This window comes from Rana temporaria, chromosome 1, assembly GCF_905171775.1.
Source record: "Rana temporaria chromosome 1, aRanTem1.1, whole genome shotgun sequence".
NCBI classification, from domain to species: Eukaryota; Metazoa; Chordata; class Amphibia; order Anura; family Ranidae; genus Rana; species Rana temporaria.
The window spans coordinates 217691223-217712206 of NC_053489.1; the positions used below are offsets into that span (position 1 = coordinate 217691223).

Genomic DNA, 20984 nt, shown 5'->3' on the forward strand with positions numbered 1-20984 from the left:
ACTCTCAGGAACACAGACAGGATTACTTTGCGAACTCGGTGTTCGTTGGAGATAGGCCCACTATTCATGGCCTCCATGTGAGTGCATGTCTATGTGATATATCATCTCTCAAGTACCATCACAGTATTACGCCAGTATCCCTTTTGCTGTTTCCTTTTTCTATGCCTATCTGATGTGGAGCCCCTCCCCAGCTACCTACAAATCTCACTGCAGTCTTGAGGATACACCTGTGGTGCTTTAGGCTGTCCGTGCTATAGCCGTGAGGTAAGCATTTAGAAAACACAAGAGGTGTCTGCACTAAAGTTCGTTCTCCCAACACTGGATTTTGTTTTTTCTTGGAATCACCGTCCATAAGACTTTATTTTATTATACACCTGTGTGTTTTATTTCACGTGTATGTGTATTCACTGGTCTTTTTTTCACATTAATATATATTTTTTGGTGTATGGTTTATCATATGCCTGCCCGTACATCTACGTATTAGCACTGTTAGTTCACATGGTTGCTATACCTTTGGTATACTCTGTACCCTTTCAAGAGGTTTATTGCCCCTAGTGGTTATTCCACCCACTTGGTGGGATTTGTATCACTTTTTGTTTGTTTAGCAAGACAGCGCAGCAGTCACCGCAGCAGTGCCCCCTAGTTTCAAGTACCGATAGCGCAAGAGCCTTTCTCTTTCATTTACATGTGACAATACGTTAGCTAATAGATAAAAACCTACTCAAATGGAAAAAATTGGAAATTCACATTTCTTTAATGCAAGAACTGAAAAAATCGAGAAGAGTTTAAAATATTTGTCTATTATACAGTCATTTTAAGAATAACTATGCACAATATTTATTTTGCCTTGGTTAGAGGATCATCATCTAATACATTCACAAATGTTCCCCATCTGATTGCTTCCACTCTAAACTATTTTATTTTTCAGTGCTATTTACTTAGCAGTTTCTACATGAAAAGTTCCTGCAGCACTATGCAGGACATACTAGCAGTGTGAACAGAAAATGGATATTTGTGGTTGAACTTTAACAGCTTGCCATCAATGTATCGGTACATTGCTGGATTGGAAGGGTGATTTCTTTTTTTAGGACCAGTAATCCCCTTCAATGTAAAAGTAATCCTTGTGGCTAAGAAGCTGCTGGATTAAATTTTACAGCTGGGATGAGCCCATTAAGGATGCGACCAGTGGCATCTGGTTCCTGGGACACAGTGAGAGGAACTGATGTGGTTCCTCTCACTGAGTGACATCAGGAACCGGAAGAAACACGGATAATATCATTTCCAATTTCAGTCTCATGTAAACAAGCCGTTACCAGCTTGAACAAGCATCTGATCAAACAGATATTGGTTTGATCAGAGGCTTTGGAGGGCAGAGGAGAGATCTGGGGTCTAATAGACCCCAGATCTCCCCATAAAGAGGACCTATTACAACCCATGCTATCGCAAGGGGTGTTTTTTTCCTTTGGATTAATAAAGTGTTTTTTTATTTATCCCTTCTGATAGCAATAAAAAAGATAAAAATAAATTAAGTAACAGTGTAATAAAAAAAAAAAATACATATATGAAAAATAAAGCACCTCTGTACCCCATGCTCATGTGCAAAGGTAAACAAATACATAGGTTGTGCACACATTATTATTAAGTATAGTGCCTTGAAAAAGTATTCATATCCCTTGACGTTTTTCACATTTTGTCATGTTACAACCAAAAACTTAAATTTATTTTTTGGGGATTTTATGTGATGGACCAACACAAAGTGGCACATAATTGTAAAGAGAAAGGAAAATGATAAATGGATTTCAAACTCTTTTACAAATAAATATCTGAAAAGTGTGGCGGGCATTTGTATTCAGCTTTACTCTCATACCCTTAACTAAAATCTAGTAGAACCAATTGCCTTCAGAAGTCACCTAATTAGTAAATGAAGGCCAAGGAACAAACCAAACAGGTCAGGGATAAAGTTGTGAAGAAGTTTAAAGCAGAGTTAGGTTATAAAAAATTTCCCAATCTTTGAACATCTCACGGAGCTCTGTTCAATCCATCATCCAAAAATGGAAAGTATAAGAGTATGGCACAACTGCAAACCTACCAAGACATGGCAATCCACCTAAACTGACAGGCCAGGTAAGGAGATCAGTAATCAGAGAAGCAGCCAAGAGGCCCATGGTATCTCTGGAAGAGCTGCAGAGATCCACAGCTCAGGTGGGAGAATCTGTCCACAGGACAACTATTAGTCATGTACTCCACTAGAACCTGCTCACTTGCAGGCTTACACGGCTGGCTGCCGTGACCACCGCTCTCATCAATAGATCACTTCCTCACACCAATTTTCATCCTGGGATGTCGGATAGGGGAATAGCTGTGGCAGATGACCTGTGTCCTCAGTTCAGAAGATGTGAGGATGTCATGCTAACACGTTTCACTCAGAACCTGAGTTTCTTCAGAGGATGTATGTATGTGTAATGAGAGTCTTTATATATCCTGAATCAATAAAGTTAATTACCGTATTTGCCAGTGTATAAGGCGACCGGGCGTATAAGACGACCCCCTAATTTTACATTTTTTAAGATTGTTTGCCTGTACTCACCGTAAAAGACGACCCCCCTTCCGACGCTTTATATTTCTTCCTTCTGGAGCCAATCACAGCAAGCAATGTATTTTATTAATTAATACAAAGCCTGCTTGGATTGGCAGAGGCTGTAACATCATCAGCCCACGCCTGACTCTCATAGTCAATCTGAGCAGGCTACTGTATGTAGCCTGCTCGGATTGGCAGAGGTTGTTACTCCAATCCGAGCAGGCTCTGTATTCATTTGAATACATCGCTCACCGGGATTGGCTAAGCGGTATATACTGTATGTAGCCGAAGCTACATACAGTATTATCGCACATCGAGCAGGCATCCGAACAGCTGACCCGGCGTATAAGATGACCCCTGATTTTTGGCCAGTTTTTTTAAGTGTAAAAGGTAGTCTTATACGCCAGCAAATACAGTAATATCCTCAGGAGTTACTAACTACTCACCTACTTTCTATTAACAAGCCAGTAACACAATGATTCCAATAGGGACACCCTGTCCAAAAGCACAGCACACCATGCCCAAACCCAGCATATCCATAATGGTGTGAATTAGATTGCAGAAAACACCTCAAGGCCCCATACACACCATAGAATCTATCTGCAGATAAATCCCATCGAATGGGTTTCAGCGGATAGATTCTATGGTGTGTACACTCCGGTGGATATTTATCCGCGGATATTTCCGAATTCCAGCAGATAGATATTTGTCGACATGCACAGAATATCTATCTGCTGGAATCGGATCCCACGGATGGATCCGCTGGTCTGTACAGACTCACCGGATCCATCCGTCCAAAGGGATTCCCCGCACGCGTCGTAATGATTCAACGCATGCGTGGAATTCCTTATATGACAGCGTCGCGCACGTCGCCGCGTCATAATCGCGGCGACGGCGCGACACGTCATCGCCAGAGGATTTCCGCGCGGATTTCAATGCGATGGTGAGTACACTCCATCGCATAGAAATCTGCGGAAATCTTTGAGAGGATTTATCCGTGGAAACGGTCCGCTGGACCGTATCCGCGGATAAATGCTCCCGTGTGTATGGGGCCTAAGAGATACGTTCTAAAGAATATATACATATATATTTACAAAATTCAAAAGTTGAAAAAACAGTAAGTTGTACATGTCAGTTGCTTCAACAGAAAAATCTTTATCCAGTGAGCAATTAATTTTGTTTCTCAGGAATTTACCCACTGGTGGCCTCGAGAAGCGCATTAGCTGCTGTCTCCTTACGATAATTTTTTCTAGTAACAGTTTGATCGTCACAGACACCTATATTGACATCTAGAAAGCGCAAGGTTTCATGATGGGGGGAGAATGTAAGTCTAAAATTCCTATTGGTATTAAGTTCATCAATGAACTCAGACAGTTGTTGTATAGTGCCCCCCCAGATCATGAGCACATCATCAATTTACCTCAGCCACATATTACTGTGGCTGAGGTACAACTGGGACCGGTAAACCACCTCATCCTCCCAGAGGCCCAAGTGGAGGCAAGCATAAGATGGAGCCCATGGGGTCCCCATTGAAGTCCCTCTGAGTTGCTGGTAATTGATCCCCAAAAACTGGAAACAATTGTGCTCCAACATGAATTGCAGGATCTCAACTATAAATTTATTTTGAGCACCTGGGAGAGGAAATTACTTTTCCAGAAAGTATTGGACTCCCAGGGGTCCCCACTCGTGAGGGATTGACGTGTACAATGATTCCATGTCAATCCCAATGAGAAGGGCTCCTTTAGGAAACATGGTAGCTTCCAGTCTGTGCAAGACATCTCTGGTGTCCTGAACAAATGAAGGCAGATCTTGTACTAGCTCCTTTAATAAGGGCATTACAGAATTTTCCCAGTCATTCCAGGGGGCCCTTAATTGCTGATACTATACGCCTAGTTGGGGGATTAGCCAAAGATGTGTGAAGCTTGGGGATGGTATAACAAATTGGTGTATTAAGTTCGCAAACTTTAAGATTAATTATTTGTTAGTGATCAATCTAGCCCCATGTGCTAGAACAAGTTTGTAATTTCATGTCTCTACAATTGCTGGAAAGGGATTAAATGTCAGCTATGTGACACTTTTTGCTGGTCTATCGCACACAATCCCACTAAAATACATTTATGTTTTTGGTTGTAACATGACAAAATGTGGAAAATGTCAAGGGGTATGAATACTTTTTTAAGGGACTGCAAACGGTGTTAGTACCACACGTGAGGTATCACCACAAATGTTATAGTGAGAACAATAGTTCTAGTACCAGAACTCCTGTGAAATGCTAAACTGGTAATCTGTAAAAACGTATAAATTGTCACCTATGAAGATCTTTACTGTAGTATGGCACCGTTCCACGAGCCTGCACAGTTTTAAAAGCGTGATAGGTTAGGTACCAAACAATTATGTATTATACAAAATTCAATGTAAATCTGCGCCAAGGTAACATAATAAGAATACAGCTGTTGTGTTCTGATACAAAACACTAACATATATTAAACATATAGGGCCAGATCCACGTACCTCGGCGTAAATATAAGCGGGCGTAGCGTATCTCAGATATTCTACGCCGCCGTAACTTAGTGCGGAGGTTCCTTATCCTCAAAGAATTTGCGCCGTAAGTTACGGCGGCGTAGTGTAAATGTGTCGGCGTAAGGGCACGGAATTCAAATGACAAAGATGTGGGCGTGTTTTATGTTCATTCAACTTGATCCCACGTAAATGACGTTTTTTTTAACGGAGCATGCGCTGTCCGTGGGGTATCCCAGTGAGCATGCTCGAAATCACGTCGCAAATAGTCAATGCTTTCGACGTGAACGTAATTTACGCAAAGCCCTATTCGCGAACGTTTTACGTAAACGACAGAAAATTCGACGCTGGCCCGATGTCCATACTTAACATTGCGTACGCCTCATAGACCCAGGGGTAACGTTGCGCCGAAAAAAGCCTCACGTAAACAACGTAAAAAAAATGCGCCGGACGTATGTTCTGAAAATCGGCGTATCTAGCTAATTTGCATACTCTACGCGGAAATCAACGGAAGCGCCACCTAGCGGCCAGCGTAAATATGAACCTAAGATCCGATGGCGTACAAAGACGTACGTCAGTCGGATCTAGCTCCCATTCAGTCGTATCTTGTTTTGTTGATACAAAACAAAGATACGCCGGAGCATCCTAGAAGTTACGTGGCATATCAATAGATACGCCGACGTAACTTCTTTGTGGATCTGGCCCCTAGTGACTCGCGCTAGTGTTATTGAAATATATATAGATATACCCCAATTTCAAAGGGTGAACAGAATATTGGTTATATACAGTTGTGTTCAAAATAATAGCAGTCCAACATCACTAACCACATTAGTTACTGTTTTTGGTAAAAAATATATATTTATACGTAGCTGTAGAAGAGTAATGGAAAACCAAGAGACCCAATGGTCATGACATGCATGATGCTGATTCTGTGTATTTGAATCATTAATTGAAAGGGGTGTGTTTAAAATAATAGCAGTGTGAGGTTTAATTCGTGAGGTCTGTCAAAAAGCAGGTGTCAAAAGCAGTCTGGAAAATAGCAGGTGTCAAACAGGTTGCCCTTATTTAAGGACGAAGGCAGCAAATGTCGCACATGCTGGGTATAGTACATTTCTCGCTGAAAATCTGAGTAAAATGGATAATTCCAGACATTGTTCAGAAGAACAGCGTATTTTAATTAAAAAGTTGATTGGAGAGGGGTAAACATATAAATAAGTGCAGAAACTGATAGCCTGCTCTGCAAAATGATCTCAAATGCAAAAGCAAAAACAGAAAGATGTGACAGAAAATGAAAGGCTACCATTTAAATGAATCGAAGAATAGCCAAAATGGCAAAGACCCAGCCAATGATAAGCTCCAGGGTGATCAAAGAAGGTCTAAAGTTCCCTGTGAGTATTGTAACAATTGTAAGACGCCTATGTGAAGCTGAGCTATAGGGGAGAACCCCCCAACGTCCCATTGTTAAAAAAACAACACGTGTTGAAGATGTTACCATTTGCCAAATAACACATTGACTGATCTAAAGAGAAATGGGGCAACATTTTGTGGACTGATAAAAGCAAGATTGTTCTTGACCAGGCTTTCCAGTATCAAAGATGGCCAACTTTGGCTGCACATGCGATGTGGTGAGTGTCCATAGCCCCGCCCCTGATTACATTAGATGTGATGATACGAATTGGGCAAAGCTACATACGCATACCACAACGCATGCGCAGATGCGAGTCGGCTATCTTTGATTCTGTAAAGCCTGGTTTATCGTTGTTTTTCACACAGGATGGTGTGTTTTAATGCCTACAAGACATATGAGTGCATCTTCTTTCATTTTAATAAAATTATATGATTTTTAGCAATATTACACTATTGGAGTGCTTTTGTTTTCACCTGATCAGGACCCACTCTGTAATGAGTGTTCATACCTCCATGTAGGTGCTGGATTTGTTCAGGGCCGCCTTTCTGATAGTGATTCTCTTATCTATCAGGAATGCTGGATTGTTTTTATACAAAAGAGCAAGTAAACCACTCTAAATAGGGTGTCACACGTTGTCTGGTAAGCAGAGCATGAGAGTATGAGGTGACATCTGGCTTATTTATAGATCCTTACTTTCATCACGGCTGTGGGACTATTGCATCTGCTATTCTCTTGTTTTTTTTGGAACTTTGAATATATATATATATATATATATATATATATATATATATATATATATATATATATATATATATATATATATATATATATATATATATATATATATAAACAATATTCTGTTCACCCTTTGGAATTGGGGTATATCTATATGTATTTCAATAACACTAGAGCACTGCACTATTTGATAATTTTGTATTATATTGTGTTTTTGTGCATCAAAATTCACTGAAGTGTATTTTTTACCAAAAAATCAAATTTAGTTTGAAAAATCACTGCAAAAATACCATGTGACAGTAAAAATTGCAACACCCACCATTTTATTCTCTAGGCTTCTGCAAAAAAATAAAATATATATATTTATATAATGTTTGGGGGTTCTGAGTAATTTCTAGCAAAAAAAATAAAAATAAATTTTACATATATGTATGAAGTGTCAGAATTGGCTTAGGGCTGAAGTGGGTAATTTGATGTACATATAGAAAGGTGATGAACTTGGCGTTCTTGACACAAATACAATCTCCTTAGTGTAAAAAGCATGTCATTCTGAAAATGTACTGTCATAAAACATACCAGAAATAAATTCATCCCTTGAAAAACTAAGATCAACTGACCAATCAGCTGTGTTTAATTACAAAACCCATCTCTTGAGCACCAAGACATTTTAGCTTCTTTGATGGAGTTCAGATACGCTATGGTCATTATTGAGAGTAAAACTGCATGAATGGTATCTACATGAGATAATTTGGCTGCCAACAATCCATAGTTATTAGTCTGAACATTAGACAATTGTTTTAATACAAAAAAACTAAAGGACTTCAAATTACAACAATGATAAGCAATGCGAAGTAAGACGCAGCATCCAATCATTTCTAACCTCAGCAAACAGAAATTATCCACTTACTCTGATTTAAAGCTCTTTGCATAATATTGTCCGCTCTCTGTACAGCTGTGCCTTTTGTGAATAAACTAAAATAGTCTGACATTTTAGTCTGCTGCTACAGCCAAGTTGAACATATTACATGGTAATGCTGATTTTTCGATCATCAGAAAATATATACCTTTTCAGTGGCCCAAGCCGCCCCCCCCCGCATTGCAGGAGTTAAATGCTTCTTTAGTCTAGGTGGTGCAAGCATAACCTGTATTACATACCATATCCATGACTACAACAGACATTCTTAACTCATGCAACCGTTCCAATAAAACATCCTCTCTATGCAACGTCAGGCTGCGATCACTTGCTCGCCTTCTCACAGTGCACAGTTAAAAGCCCAGAACTGTGCCTATAAGGCCTCGTACAGACGAGAGGATATCCACTGGAAACGGTCCGCCGGACCGTTTCCAGCGGATAAATCCTCTGGCGGATTTGGATCTGATGGCTGTACACACCATCAGATCGAAATCCCCGCGGAATACATCCGCGGTGACGTGGCCGCGCCGTCGCCGCGACGATGACGCAGCGACGTGTGCGACCCTGGAAGGTAAATACTTCCACGCATACGTCGAATCATTACGACGCATGCGAGGGATGGGAGCGGACGGACTGATCCGGTGAGTCTGTACAGACGACCGGATCAGTCCGCTGGACTGGATTCCAGCGGATAGATTTCTTAGCATGCTAAGAAATTTTTATCCGCTGGGAATCCGTTGGCTGGATCTTTATCCACCTGAAAATGTCCGCTAGGCCGTACACACGACCGGATCTATCTGCTGGAACTGATCCGCGGATCAATCCCAGCGGATCGATCCGGTCGTGTGTACGGGGCCTGAGACACTGAGGGACCATCCACATAGGTCAAGGGCAGTGCTGGAGTCTGCCAGACCATGAGATAGGGATAGTAATAGAGTTTATCCCTGCACCCTTAAGCCATCCATACATGTCTTGAAATTAAGCTGGTTCAGCAGGGACGAGACAAATTTGGATCCATGTATGGCCACCCTGGTTGCACACAAGTCGATCTATTAATGTCAAATACAGAAATTTGATATCAACTGAACTTTTAATTACAAAATTGCACTTGCCCTTTAAATGCTTCAATAAGTTTTCAAGTTCTTACATGTCATTTATTTATATAAGGCTTTTCCAAATTTTTTGAAGAAAACACAATCTTGTAATGATAGGAGGATAACAGATTTTTACTTAATATTGTGTTGCTCTTAAAACAGAGCAGTGATTGATTGTTGCCAGATGGTTTAACAGGTCTGTACGTCTGTGGTTTATGCCAAAAAACTGTGTTTTCAGACAATGCAAAAACAAAAAGTAACATAAGGGTAAACATACATTATGAGGTGTAGTGAATAGTTATCATGTTGACCCATTTATTCCATAATCCTTAAGATAAACTAAAGTCATCAGTCTCTGCATGACTAGGAAAAGAACTTTGAACAGCTATAATAATGTCATTTCGTAGCCAGCAAGAAATTCAATTAGAAATGTAAAAAAAAGGATTAGAAAGATAATCTCAAATGCTTTAAATGTTCTATACTCTTTTAATTTCGGAATTATGTCTAACACACATGTTATGTGCAGTTTCCATTGTGGCATGCCTCTAATATTTTAAAAGATCAATACACTTTAAAAAGACTAAGGCTGGCCATAAACGGTTTAAATCTTGGCTGGTTCAGCAGGAACTGGTCGAGATTTGAACCATTAATGGGCAAGTTGAATGTACCAAGTTGATAGATCAACTTGGATACAACCAGCCTGCCAGAGTCGCTTCCAATTATCACAAGCGGCAGCTATAGCCACTAATGATAATCACTGTCTTCTCCCAGCAGGGACAATGGCTAATTTCCTTGTCAGCAGTGTCTGTGTTGATGTGGGGAATCGTGTAAATTAATTTCCAGCAATCTGTGGTTGTATGTTTGGCCTAAGGCCTCATTTAGACTAGCAGTTGGAGGGCTCTATTCACAAAAACAGATCGCATTGCTGTATTTAGGTGTCTGTACATATTTTCTCTAAATATTGCATATTGCATAGTGTCATGGCTGACTGCGAGCATTTCTCAGCTAGCCCAGCAGGATTTGTCCCAACACCTGAGCTGGGGACTGGCTGCTAAGTCCAGTTCTCACTAATATACAATGGAGAAGCCCAGATCCTAAACCTAAAGGCCGCATTGACACCTGAGCGTTTTCAGCTCATAAAACGCTTGTAAAATACCCCCCAAAAAAACTGAAAAACACCCAACAAGCAAAATCCCATTCATTTCAATGGCATCTGAGCGTTTGGTCAAAAAAGAACATGAGCTTCTTTGGGGCAGATTACAGGCGTTTTTCTGCCTTCTACATTGGTGACCTGAACAAAATTGCAGCAAAACGTGGCAAAATCGCAGTAAATTGCGGTGAAACGCTCAGGTGGGAATGTGGCCTTAATCTTTTGTTAAGGCAGACAGTGTTCAAATCTAGTGTTACTAATGAGATATCTAAAAAGGCATGCCGCATTTTTTAAATATTTAAAAAAAAAAGATTAATTTCAGGAATAGATATTTTATACATACATTAGTGTTACATTTGTGCAGCTTGATTGCAACTATGCATATACCATACCTACTTTAACTCCGACACCACTACTCCATTGATCACTACTTGCTTTTGGGTCCTATCCCGAGCAGCTGCCCTGCTGCATCTTAAATACATAAGGCCAACTGCTTGGCATGGGTAGCATTCAGGAATGCTTTACATTTTTCTGAATAAATGCAGCTAAAATCAATATCTAGTTATTTAATGGGTAGAATGGACTAAACCATGTCTCTTTATGTTGAACCCAACATACATATGGAAAATAGTTTATAAGTACAATAACACACTCAGTTCTGCTCATATAGTAGCACCACCCTAATGTGTAGCTTAAAGCCCAAGTCCAGTCAATTTGAATAGTACATTGTGCATCAATTTCCTAACTCCTCGCCTTGATTCCAAACAGCATTTCCTAAGTCATCCTGTAGTGTACACCCACAGTTTCTTCTATGAGTCAAGCTAATATCCTGCCACAGGGACCAGACACTTTTCTTGCTCGTACTCTTATTGGGCACTAGTCCCCTCACTCATAAGTTCTCCTGCCTTTGCAACCAATAAGAGAGGACTGAGTTGCTCTGCTCCTCTAATAGAAAATGTTCACATCATGCAGATAGTGATGAGGACACCCAAGTAAGGACCCCAGGAAGTACGCAGAAGAGATCATGATCATTGTTTCAGGTAAATAAAATGAGCATTTGGATAGTTTTTTTTCCCATGTGACTGGTTAGTTAGTTGGGTGGGATGGGGTGGTTGCTAATATCTTGGAGCTGGACTTTCATGTTTAATAAGGTAAAAACAACATGGATGTCACAGCCAATCTAAGGCAAAATTCATAATGCTAATGCTCCAGGATAAAAAAGTGACAGTTATATTCAGTTAAGTCCAATGAATTTTGAACATTACAGTGACATTTTATGACTAAAATGAAAATACTTACTCGTGAACCATCGAAAACCGAGTCTAATGACTAGAACAAAAACAGCCACTAATACTTCAGAGTAATAAGCCTAATGAATGCTGACCTTTTGCTGGATAATGCTTTTACTAATCTGTACTCTAGGTTGTAAAATAAAATACATTTATGCAAATTGCTTCAGATAATGTGGCACACTGAAAATGGGACCATTCTTTAATGAACTCCTGTATCAAGACTTGCTTGAAAGATCTTGACTCCATCTCCAGCCTAGAACTGCGACAATATCTGTATCTACATGGTTTGCAATAAGCTTTAAACTTATTTTTGCTATAATGTCATTACAATTATGGTGATATACATTTAGCCGCAAGGGCAGAATAGAGTGATCTGTCTGTTTTTGTTGGCTACTATAATATGAGGAATAAATCTCTTGTTTTCTGGAATAACAACATAAGTGATAATACAGAAGGCAGTGCTGTATGGTATGTGACACATCTCTTCAGGAAAAAAGAGGTGGAACTGAGGGACCCAGAACATAATCACACCGTGGAGATTTTGGCATTAGCGGTCGTTGGCTATGTAATCATTTATGAAAAACACAATATATCATGTAGGAGATTAGTACAGTGAATCCAGCACAGATGGGCCCTAATATTGCTGTAGATGGTGGCAGCAATTGTGTTGCTACATGAAATGATCTTGTATGATGAAGTATGTGCTATTGGCACCAGAATGCCTGACAGACTTTTCTTTTAATTTGGAAATGAATTGCTTGCCTTTCCACTCTAAATGAGGGATATAAATACAAAACTAAATAACAAAGAAAGAACATCACATATGCTGCTTAAATTGTTGCATGGGTTCTTAATCACAACATTTTTATTATGCACTGTAACAACTGTTCTTAAAGAAGAACATTTTTAGACTATTTGAAAGAGATTTTTAAAATGAATAAATGCAACCAATCAACATTTTTCTTCTTTCTTTACAATGACACATCAACTAATATACATAACTAATATACAGTCTAGAATTTGACAAAGCCTACACAAAGCATTATGTTGAATCATGGGAGCGCATTTGTTTTTTTGGTTTAAACTTGCTCTGCCATGACATCATGGGAAGTTCAGATTTGTTAGAATGGGCAGTTTAGATATGTAAATCAGTGGTTATCTGCCTTTTTTTTACAAAGCTAAACCATATAGATGTATTCACTAAGGAGAGGATATAGAGTGGTTCTCAACCCTACTAGTACGTTGACCCCTTGATAAAATTTCCCAAGTTGTGGGGACCACGAAAAGTAAAATTATTTTCGTAGCGTTGGTTGTCAGCACCCAAGGCAAGACAAGTAATTTGTGCCCCTAACCCACGGACATTTAGCGCTCCCTGAGTCCCTTCCACTCATACAGTATTAAAACCCCTTATGGTACATGTTAGGATGTACCACTCTTTCTCGTTGTTCTCCTTTCATTCCCTTTTATTTCCCACTATCTTATTTCTTGTTTTTTTCCCCCCATCTCGCTCTCTCTCTAGCTATATTTCTTGTTCTTTCACTTATTCTTTCTCTCCCCTTTTCTTTGTTCATCCCCCTCTTTTCCTCTCCCTTCCATGTATTACTTCTCTTATTCCTTTGTGGGGGGGTGGGGGGAATGGGACGAGTGGCAGTGCTGGCAGGGAGTTGGGATGATTGGCAGTGCTGGCGGAGAGTTGGGAGTGGCAGTGCTGGTGGAGGGTGGAACCAGTGGCAGTGCTGGTGAGGGATTGCATCAGTGGCAGTGCTGGTGGGATAGGTGACAGTTCTGGGAGGAGTTCTGATCAGCCAACTTAGGTGCTCTTAATCAAGGTCATCTGCTGATCTGAGAACTGTAGTGGGGATTTTTAATGGCAACTATAATCACAAGTAGTGTCATTCACTGTGTCTCTGACTTTGTGGTGTCTCGCAGCAGTGACACCTATGCTGAAATCAGGAGATAGGGTCTCCTCCAGCCTCTCCCAATTCACATTCCTCATCAGTCATCTGACCTCTAGTCTCTGCCCCCCAGCCATGCTGTGAACTGAATGGGCAGCTGCAAAGAGGCTGAGTGGGTGGCTGCAGGCTCCAGTTACAGCCTTGCTGGGCGGCTGCAAAAAGGCTAGGAGAGCAGGCTGGGAGAGGATTCAGTGACCCCTGGCAAATCATCATTCGACCCCCAGAATGAGAACCACTGATATAGAGTCACCATGGTCTGCAAATCTAGCAATGCATACAATATTTTAGCTTTATGCTTTTCTTGGATTACATTATTAAGTAACTTGAAAGATGGTTAGATGTAATTTACATAACTGTAGTCAGAATAAAAAAAGGGTCAGTCCTTCCATAAGGGATCTGTTTGTTATATGTATAGACTAGTTGGCTGCGTCACACTCTTAAAGGTCTTTGGTACTCCGACAGTGAGGTCTTCCTGCCATAATTCCTGACTAGGTTGCCATCTACCTTGCACTTTTGTGTGTTCCCCTTCACCCATTGTGTTCCAGTATCTTCTGTTGCATTCTCCATAATACCAAACATATTAACCACTTAAGCACCGAGCCTGTTTTTCAGATTCGGGATTTACAAGACTAAAACAGTTTTTTTTGCTAGAAAATTACTTAAAACCCCCAAAAATTATATATATATTTTTTTCTAACACCCTAGAGAATAAAATGGCAGTCATCGCAATACTTTTTGTCACACCGTATTTTCGCAGCGGTCTTACAAGCGCACTTTTTTTGGAAAAAAATAACTTTTTGGAATTAAAAAATAAGACAACAATAAATTTGGCCCAATTTTTTTATATATTGTGAAAGATAATGTTACGCCGAGTAAAATGATACCCAACATGTCACACTTTAAAATTGCGCCCGCTCGTGGCATGGCGTCAAACTTTTACCCTTAAAAATCTTGATAGGCGACGTTTAAAAAATTCTATAGGTTGCATTTTGTGAGCTACAGAGTAGCTCTAGGGCTATAATTATTGCTCTCGCTCTAACGATCGCGGCGATACCTCACTTGTGTGGTTTGAATACCGTTTTCATATGGCGGCGCTACTTGCGTATGCGTTTGCTTCTGCACGCGAGCTCGTCGGGACGGGGCGCTTTAAAAAATTTTTTTTTGTTTTCTTATTTATTTTTATTAATTTTATTATTTTTTACACTGAAATAAAAAAATAAAAAAAAATATCACTTTTATTCCTATTACAAGGAATGTAAACATCCCTTGTAATAGAAAAAAGCATGACAGGTCCTCTTAAATATGAGATCTGGGGTCAAAAAGACCTCAGATCTCATATTTAGGCTTAAATGCAAGAAAAAAAAAAAAAAGGAAAATTTGTCATTTAAAAAAATGACAACAAAAAAATTGTCTCTTTAAGACGATGGGCGGCACTGACGTTTTGACGTCACTTCCGCCCAGCAGAGCTATGAGGACGGGTGGGGGCCATCTTGCCCTCACTACAGTCCTCACTCTCCAGGCGGCAACATCCGATCTCCGCCGCTACCGACGGCTCCGGTAAGCGGTTGAGGGCGCGGAAAAGCGGCGGGAGGGGGGGGGCCCTCTCCCGCCACCAATAACGGCGATCTCGCGGCGAATCCGCCGCGGAGACCGCCGTTATCGTTTACACGGCAGCCCACTGTAAAGGTGGATATCCCGGTTCTGGCAGCAGCTGCTGCCGTTACCGAGATATTCAGCTTTAAAAATAGGACGTATATATACAGTGGGCTGTCGTTAAGTGGTTAAATATTCATTAGGGGGAGTGAGAATCAAATATTATGATCACAGCAACTATGCACAAAGTACCCAGAGATATCATTGGAGTCTTTGAGAGATATAAGAGCATCAGTTTGACATAAGTTCCAGATAGTGAGGTTGATTTATTAAAACTGGAGAGTGCAAAATTTGGTGCAGCTCTGCATAGAAACCAACCAGCTTCAAGGTTTTATTGTCAAAGCCTAAAGCGGTTAGGTAGAAGTTGTTTTGTATCTTATGCCATGTACACACGATCGGTTCATCCGATGAAAACGAACCGATGGATTTTTTCATCAGATATCCGATGAAGCTGACTTTCATCAGTCTTGCCTACACACCATCAGCTAAAAATCCGATCGTGTCCAACGCAGTGACGTAAAACATAACGACATGCTGAGAAAAATGAAGTTCAATGCTTTTGAGCATGCTTCGACTTGATTCTGAGCATGCATGGATTTTCCCACAGACAATCGTTTTTTTCTATCAGTTTTTTAACCATCAGAAAATTTTAAAACAGGTTCTATTTTTTTTCACCGATGGGGAGAAAAAAACGATGGGGCCCACACACGATCGGTTCGTCCGATTAAAAACGGTCCATCGGACCGTTTTCATCAGACAAACTGATCGTGTGCACAGGGCATTAATGCATTCTATGCATTAAGATAACAAGCCATCTGTGTGCAGCAGCCCTCCTCAGCTCCGCTAATACCTACCTGAGGTCCATCTCTATCCAGTGATGTCCATGAGTGCCTTGGCCATCTGGGACTCTCCCTCATAGTTGGCTGAGACACAACAGTGGCACCAATAACTCCCACTGCTGGCAATTAAAGTCAGTTAGCCACTGAGGAGAGAGAGGAGTTGGGGCTGAACTGCAGCTCTGTGTCTGAATGGATACACAGAGTTGCAGCTCGGCTCAGGTGCCCCATAGCAAGCTGCTTGCTGTGGGGGCACTCAACAGGAGGGGGAGGGGGCAAATCACAGAAGAGGGACTCGAGAAGAGGAGGGTCTGGGCAAAATTACTACACAGAGCAGGTAAGTATGACATGTTTGTTGTTTTTAATTTAAAAAAAATCAAGCCTGTACAACCACTTTAATTGAACAAGCTGAAGTTAGAAACTGATTGGCTACCAAAACACAGCTGCACCAGATTTTTCACCCAACTAAGAACACTCAAATCGTGTACCAGTGCAACTGACCTCCTTCAGATCTGCAGTTAACCTCTTTCAAGCAGGTTTTGCATTCTTGAAGATATGTATGGGGATGAAGTAAACAAAAGTCCATCAACTAGGTAACCCTCCCAGATAGCAATTATAAGTGTTGAATTGTGAGTCTGTTAATTTGCTACACATTTTCACTTGCAAGTTGTACACTTGCAGAGCACATGAATCACACGTTCTAGTTGACACTTTTCCAATTTGTGGCAAATTTGCATGGCAAGTCTCTAGCAAGAGCAACGTTACAGTGGTGAGCCTACAGCAAGAGCTCTGCAAGCCTACAGCATGAAAATTCAGCCACAGTGACCCCTGTGGTGGGATGACAATTGCACAACATAACTAAACCAGAACTTGCAGCAGACTTGCAGAAAGAAAGTTGATCTGGAATCATGCAATGTGGACTTGCTGCAATTGTGCAACAAACTTGTGAAGCCCGGGAAGTCTAGAAATAGCTTAGCAAGTCATTTTTAAACTTGCATGGCTCTTCTTATGAAACATGTGAAACATGTACTACAGCGCTAACTATTATTAAATTTAAAAAGAAAAAAACAACAAAAATACCCAAACGATACCGCTGCATACACACAGGTGTACAAAACCAAAGAAAGTGATACAAAAAAGGAAATAGTGATGCGCTGAAATCAACTTTTGCTATTAATATGTGTACAGTATGTGCAGAATTGATACCAAATATACACACTCGGGAGGGTATCAATAAAAATCACAATAAAAAAATACAAATAAATTGTGAAATATTCCATATGTGCAAACAGCCTCAAGTGTAGCAAATATCCAGTTCTCAGTAGTAGTACTTGTAATAAACAGAGTTCCACAACCACTTGCTATCACAGGCTGACGTGTTGTTGAGCTTCCAAAGAAACACAGGCAGACACCTTAAAACTTCAGATGGATAAGTGTAGGGTGCCCATGATTAAGTCACGTACCGAGTGACGTAACACGTGGGGGAGGAGCCTAGTCACGTGATCAATGGACATCCATCCGTATGAGGAGATCGCTGTACTGTGAGGCTATGTTCAAAGGCTGTATCTGAGGAGGGGATTCGTGAGTGCATCTGCATTGTTGTTGTCCATGCTTAATCTGTGATCCACAGTATTGCACCATATGTTTTTTCCTTTTTTCCTTTTGAGTTGTGTCGCCCTGAAGCAGCAAGGCGGTTTTTCTTATGTTGTGCCATTTGGAAGCATTCAAGCACCAGTCTACACGTATCCATCTGAAGTTTTAAGGTGTCTGCCTGAATTTGTTTGGAAGCTCAACAACACGTCAGCCTGTGATGGCAAGTGGTTGTGGAACTCTCTGTTTATTACAAGTACTACTACTGAGAACTGGATATTTGCTACACTTGAGACTGTTTGCACATATGGAATATTTCACAATTTATTTGTATTTTTTATTGTGATTTTTATTGATACCCTCCTGAGTGTGTATATTTGGTATCAATTCTGCACATACTGTAAACATATTAATAGCAAAAGTTGATTTCAGCGCATCACTATTTCCTTTTTTTTATCATCTTATCAAACGCTGCATTTGCTTTTAAGTGCAAAAACATGTGCTCAACTGGGAAATGCAGCATGCCATGTGTACTGTTCAATTAAAGTTAATGGGTATTTGTTTAGAACACACATCAAATGCAGGAAAACAATACCTGCTGGTGTGAGGCTTTGGGATTGGTTGCTACTAGTAATAACAATACGTCCCTTAGCTCCAGTTTTTGCAATTCAAACCAAAGTTTACATTTTGCAATGTTTCCGCATTCTCCCAAGAATTTCTCTATTATGTTGCATTGAACGATTTTGCATATTAAGAATTTATTGCTGTAAATGGCTCTGTCAAACTATTTTTGTTTCAAGTCTGTCTTGTTGGCATATAAAACAATGATTTTGTTCTGTGTATATTACCTTGCATGTTTATAACGTGAAATCTTTCATTTTCTTTGAATTTTCTTTTGAACCACAGAAGAGCTGTTCCTCATTCCCACAAGTCCAAACAATGAAAAGGAACTCATACATCAATCACTGGAAGCTCCTACAAAAGAGAAAATATTGTTACCAACCAATAAACCCTGAAACAGCAATACCTTTTTATATATGAGGATATGCCTAAAGCCAGGCAGCCTGAGCTGACAGAAATGTAAGTATTATAAAAACTGCTTTGGATGCAAGATTGTCAATATCCTACAAGTCTTCAGAAATACTGTGATGTAAAAGATCTTAGTCTTCTACTAACCACTTGTGAAAACTAAAAGAGAAATGATACACTTATGTAACAATGGGCATCACCCACGCTGATTATAAGATGGATTTCCCAGCAGGCTCCAGGCAGAGCAATATAGTAACCTGCCATGCATTCATACACCCATGGTTGTTCACCCAGTAGGGGAAGGCGGCTGAAACAGAAGCAAAGCTCAATATTATCTAGTGTCATTGACACTAACTTACTCCAAGGGTGGCCTAAAGTAATCACTACATGCAGCTATCTTTAGTTAACTCATTATTACCGTTATCGAATGTATCAAAAAATGTATCTCATTTTTCCCATGCAGAGCAACTTCAGCTTTGAACAGAAAAATGATGTGAATAATACGTTCAAATAGTTGCTGCTTTGATGTTGGGAAAGGCTTAAAGCAAACCTTTGCCCAGACCATGGAAACCACAACTGCTCCCTGATAGTTATTTATTGTACAGAAGATTAAAAAAAAGCTTAGATAAAAAGTCTGCCGTGTCAAAGATAAAAGGGTGAGCTAATGGGGATAGCTTGGCAGCATGAGAACATAACTCTAATCAACCCTTGGCTGTGAAGTCTCACACAGAATTACACCACAGTGCTTGTAGCCATTGGAGTAGGGAGAGTTTATTTTAACAGTACTGGAGTACTTAATATACATATGTAATTAGTTGTCTATCTATAGCCTGGCCATGGGTCCTGTGATTAGACACAAAATGATTTCCTGCATGTAAGAGCTGAACTCACTGGAAGAGTAATTTAATCCATGCATAAAGAAAACAAACAGCTATGTAGATAAGTAGACTGCCCTTAAAGTAGACTAAAGTAGACTACCCTTAAATGGGAACAGTACTGAGACATTTTCTTGGAATGATTTTTTTTGTCTGGCTGTCTCTGGCTTTAGTACTTTCTTATAGACTAATTTGAAATCCGAAGAAAGTCAGATCTGATATGCACGCTTGTCCTGGGTTAGTGGCACAGAAAGTACTGATGCCATTGGATCAGCATGAGAGCAAGACTTAACATTTGAATTCTATTTGGAATTACCGTAATCTTTAACTGAAATCATATGTATGCAAATAAACACATTTAGTTAATCTGTATTAATCTGTGTTCAGCAGTGCATGCACAATCTGTAACTACCTTGTTCAACAAATTTAAAGTAGTAATAAACCCTCAGCATTTTTTAGTTCAACCAGTTCCCACCCAGGCCAATTCTGACATTTTCCTCCTACATGTAAAAATCCTGTTTTCTTTTGTTAGAAAATTACTCAGAACCCCCGAACATTATATATGTTTTTTAGCAGAGACACTGGAGAATAAAATGGCGTTTGTTGCAATTTATTACGTCACACAGTATTTGCGCAGCCATTTTTCAAATGCAACTTCTTGGGAAAAAATACACTTTATGAATTTTAACCAGTTCAGCCCCAGACCATTTCGCTGGCCATAGACCAGAGCACTTGTTGCGATTCGGCACTGTGTCACTTTAACTGACAATTGCGCGGTCCTGCAACGTGGCTCCCAAACAAAAGAGACGTCCTTTTTCCCCCCACAAATAGAGATTTCTTTTGGTGGTATTTGATCACCTCTGCGGTTTGAATTTTTGCGCAATAAACAAAAAAAGTGCGACAGTTTTGAAAAAAATGCATTATTTTTAACTTTTTGCTATAATAAATATCCCCAAAAAATATATAAAAAAATATAAGCGTTTATTGAATGGTTTGCGCAAAAGTTATAGCGTCTACAAAATTTTATTGTGACTGCGACATTATGGCAGACACATCGGACACTTTTGGCGCTATTTTGGGACCATTCACATTTACACAACGATCAGTGCTATAAATATGCACTTATTACTGTGTAAATGTGACTGGCAGTGAAGGAGCTAAAATTAGTTAACCAGGAGGGGTTAAGTGTGTCCTAGGGATATGTTCTAACTGTAGGGGGATGGGCTATGTGTGACATGACACTGATCACCGCTCCCAATTACAGGGAGCGGTAATCAGTGTCCTGCCACTAGGAAGAATGAGGAAATGCTTGTTTACATTAGCATTTCCCTGGGCTTCCTCTCAGTGAGACCACCCGCG

At 40.1% G+C, this 20984-nt stretch overlaps 1 protein-coding gene and 1 long non-coding RNA gene across 2 annotated transcripts in view; one reads left to right on the plus strand and one right to left on the minus strand.

Moving 5' to 3' along the window:
* RTN4R (reticulon 4 receptor) overlaps nt 1–20984 on the minus strand; it is a 304428-nt gene that overhangs the window by 96728 nt on the left and 186716 nt on the right. The window contains exon 2 of the mRNA XM_040350588.1: nt 18570–18696. Within this exon, the coding sequence (XP_040206522.1) occupies nt 18570–18576 (7 nt within the window). The 5' untranslated portion in view covers nt 18577–18696. The remainder of the gene's footprint in view (nt 1–18569; nt 18697–20984) is intronic.
* Nucleotides 1–20984, plus strand: part of LOC120937401 — a 101759-nt gene that overhangs the window by 17066 nt on the left and 63709 nt on the right. Inside the window, exon 2 of the long non-coding RNA XR_005748708.1 lies at nt 18628–18801. This is a non-coding gene — a long non-coding RNA (uncharacterized LOC120937401). The remainder of the gene's footprint in view (nt 1–18627; nt 18802–20984) is intronic.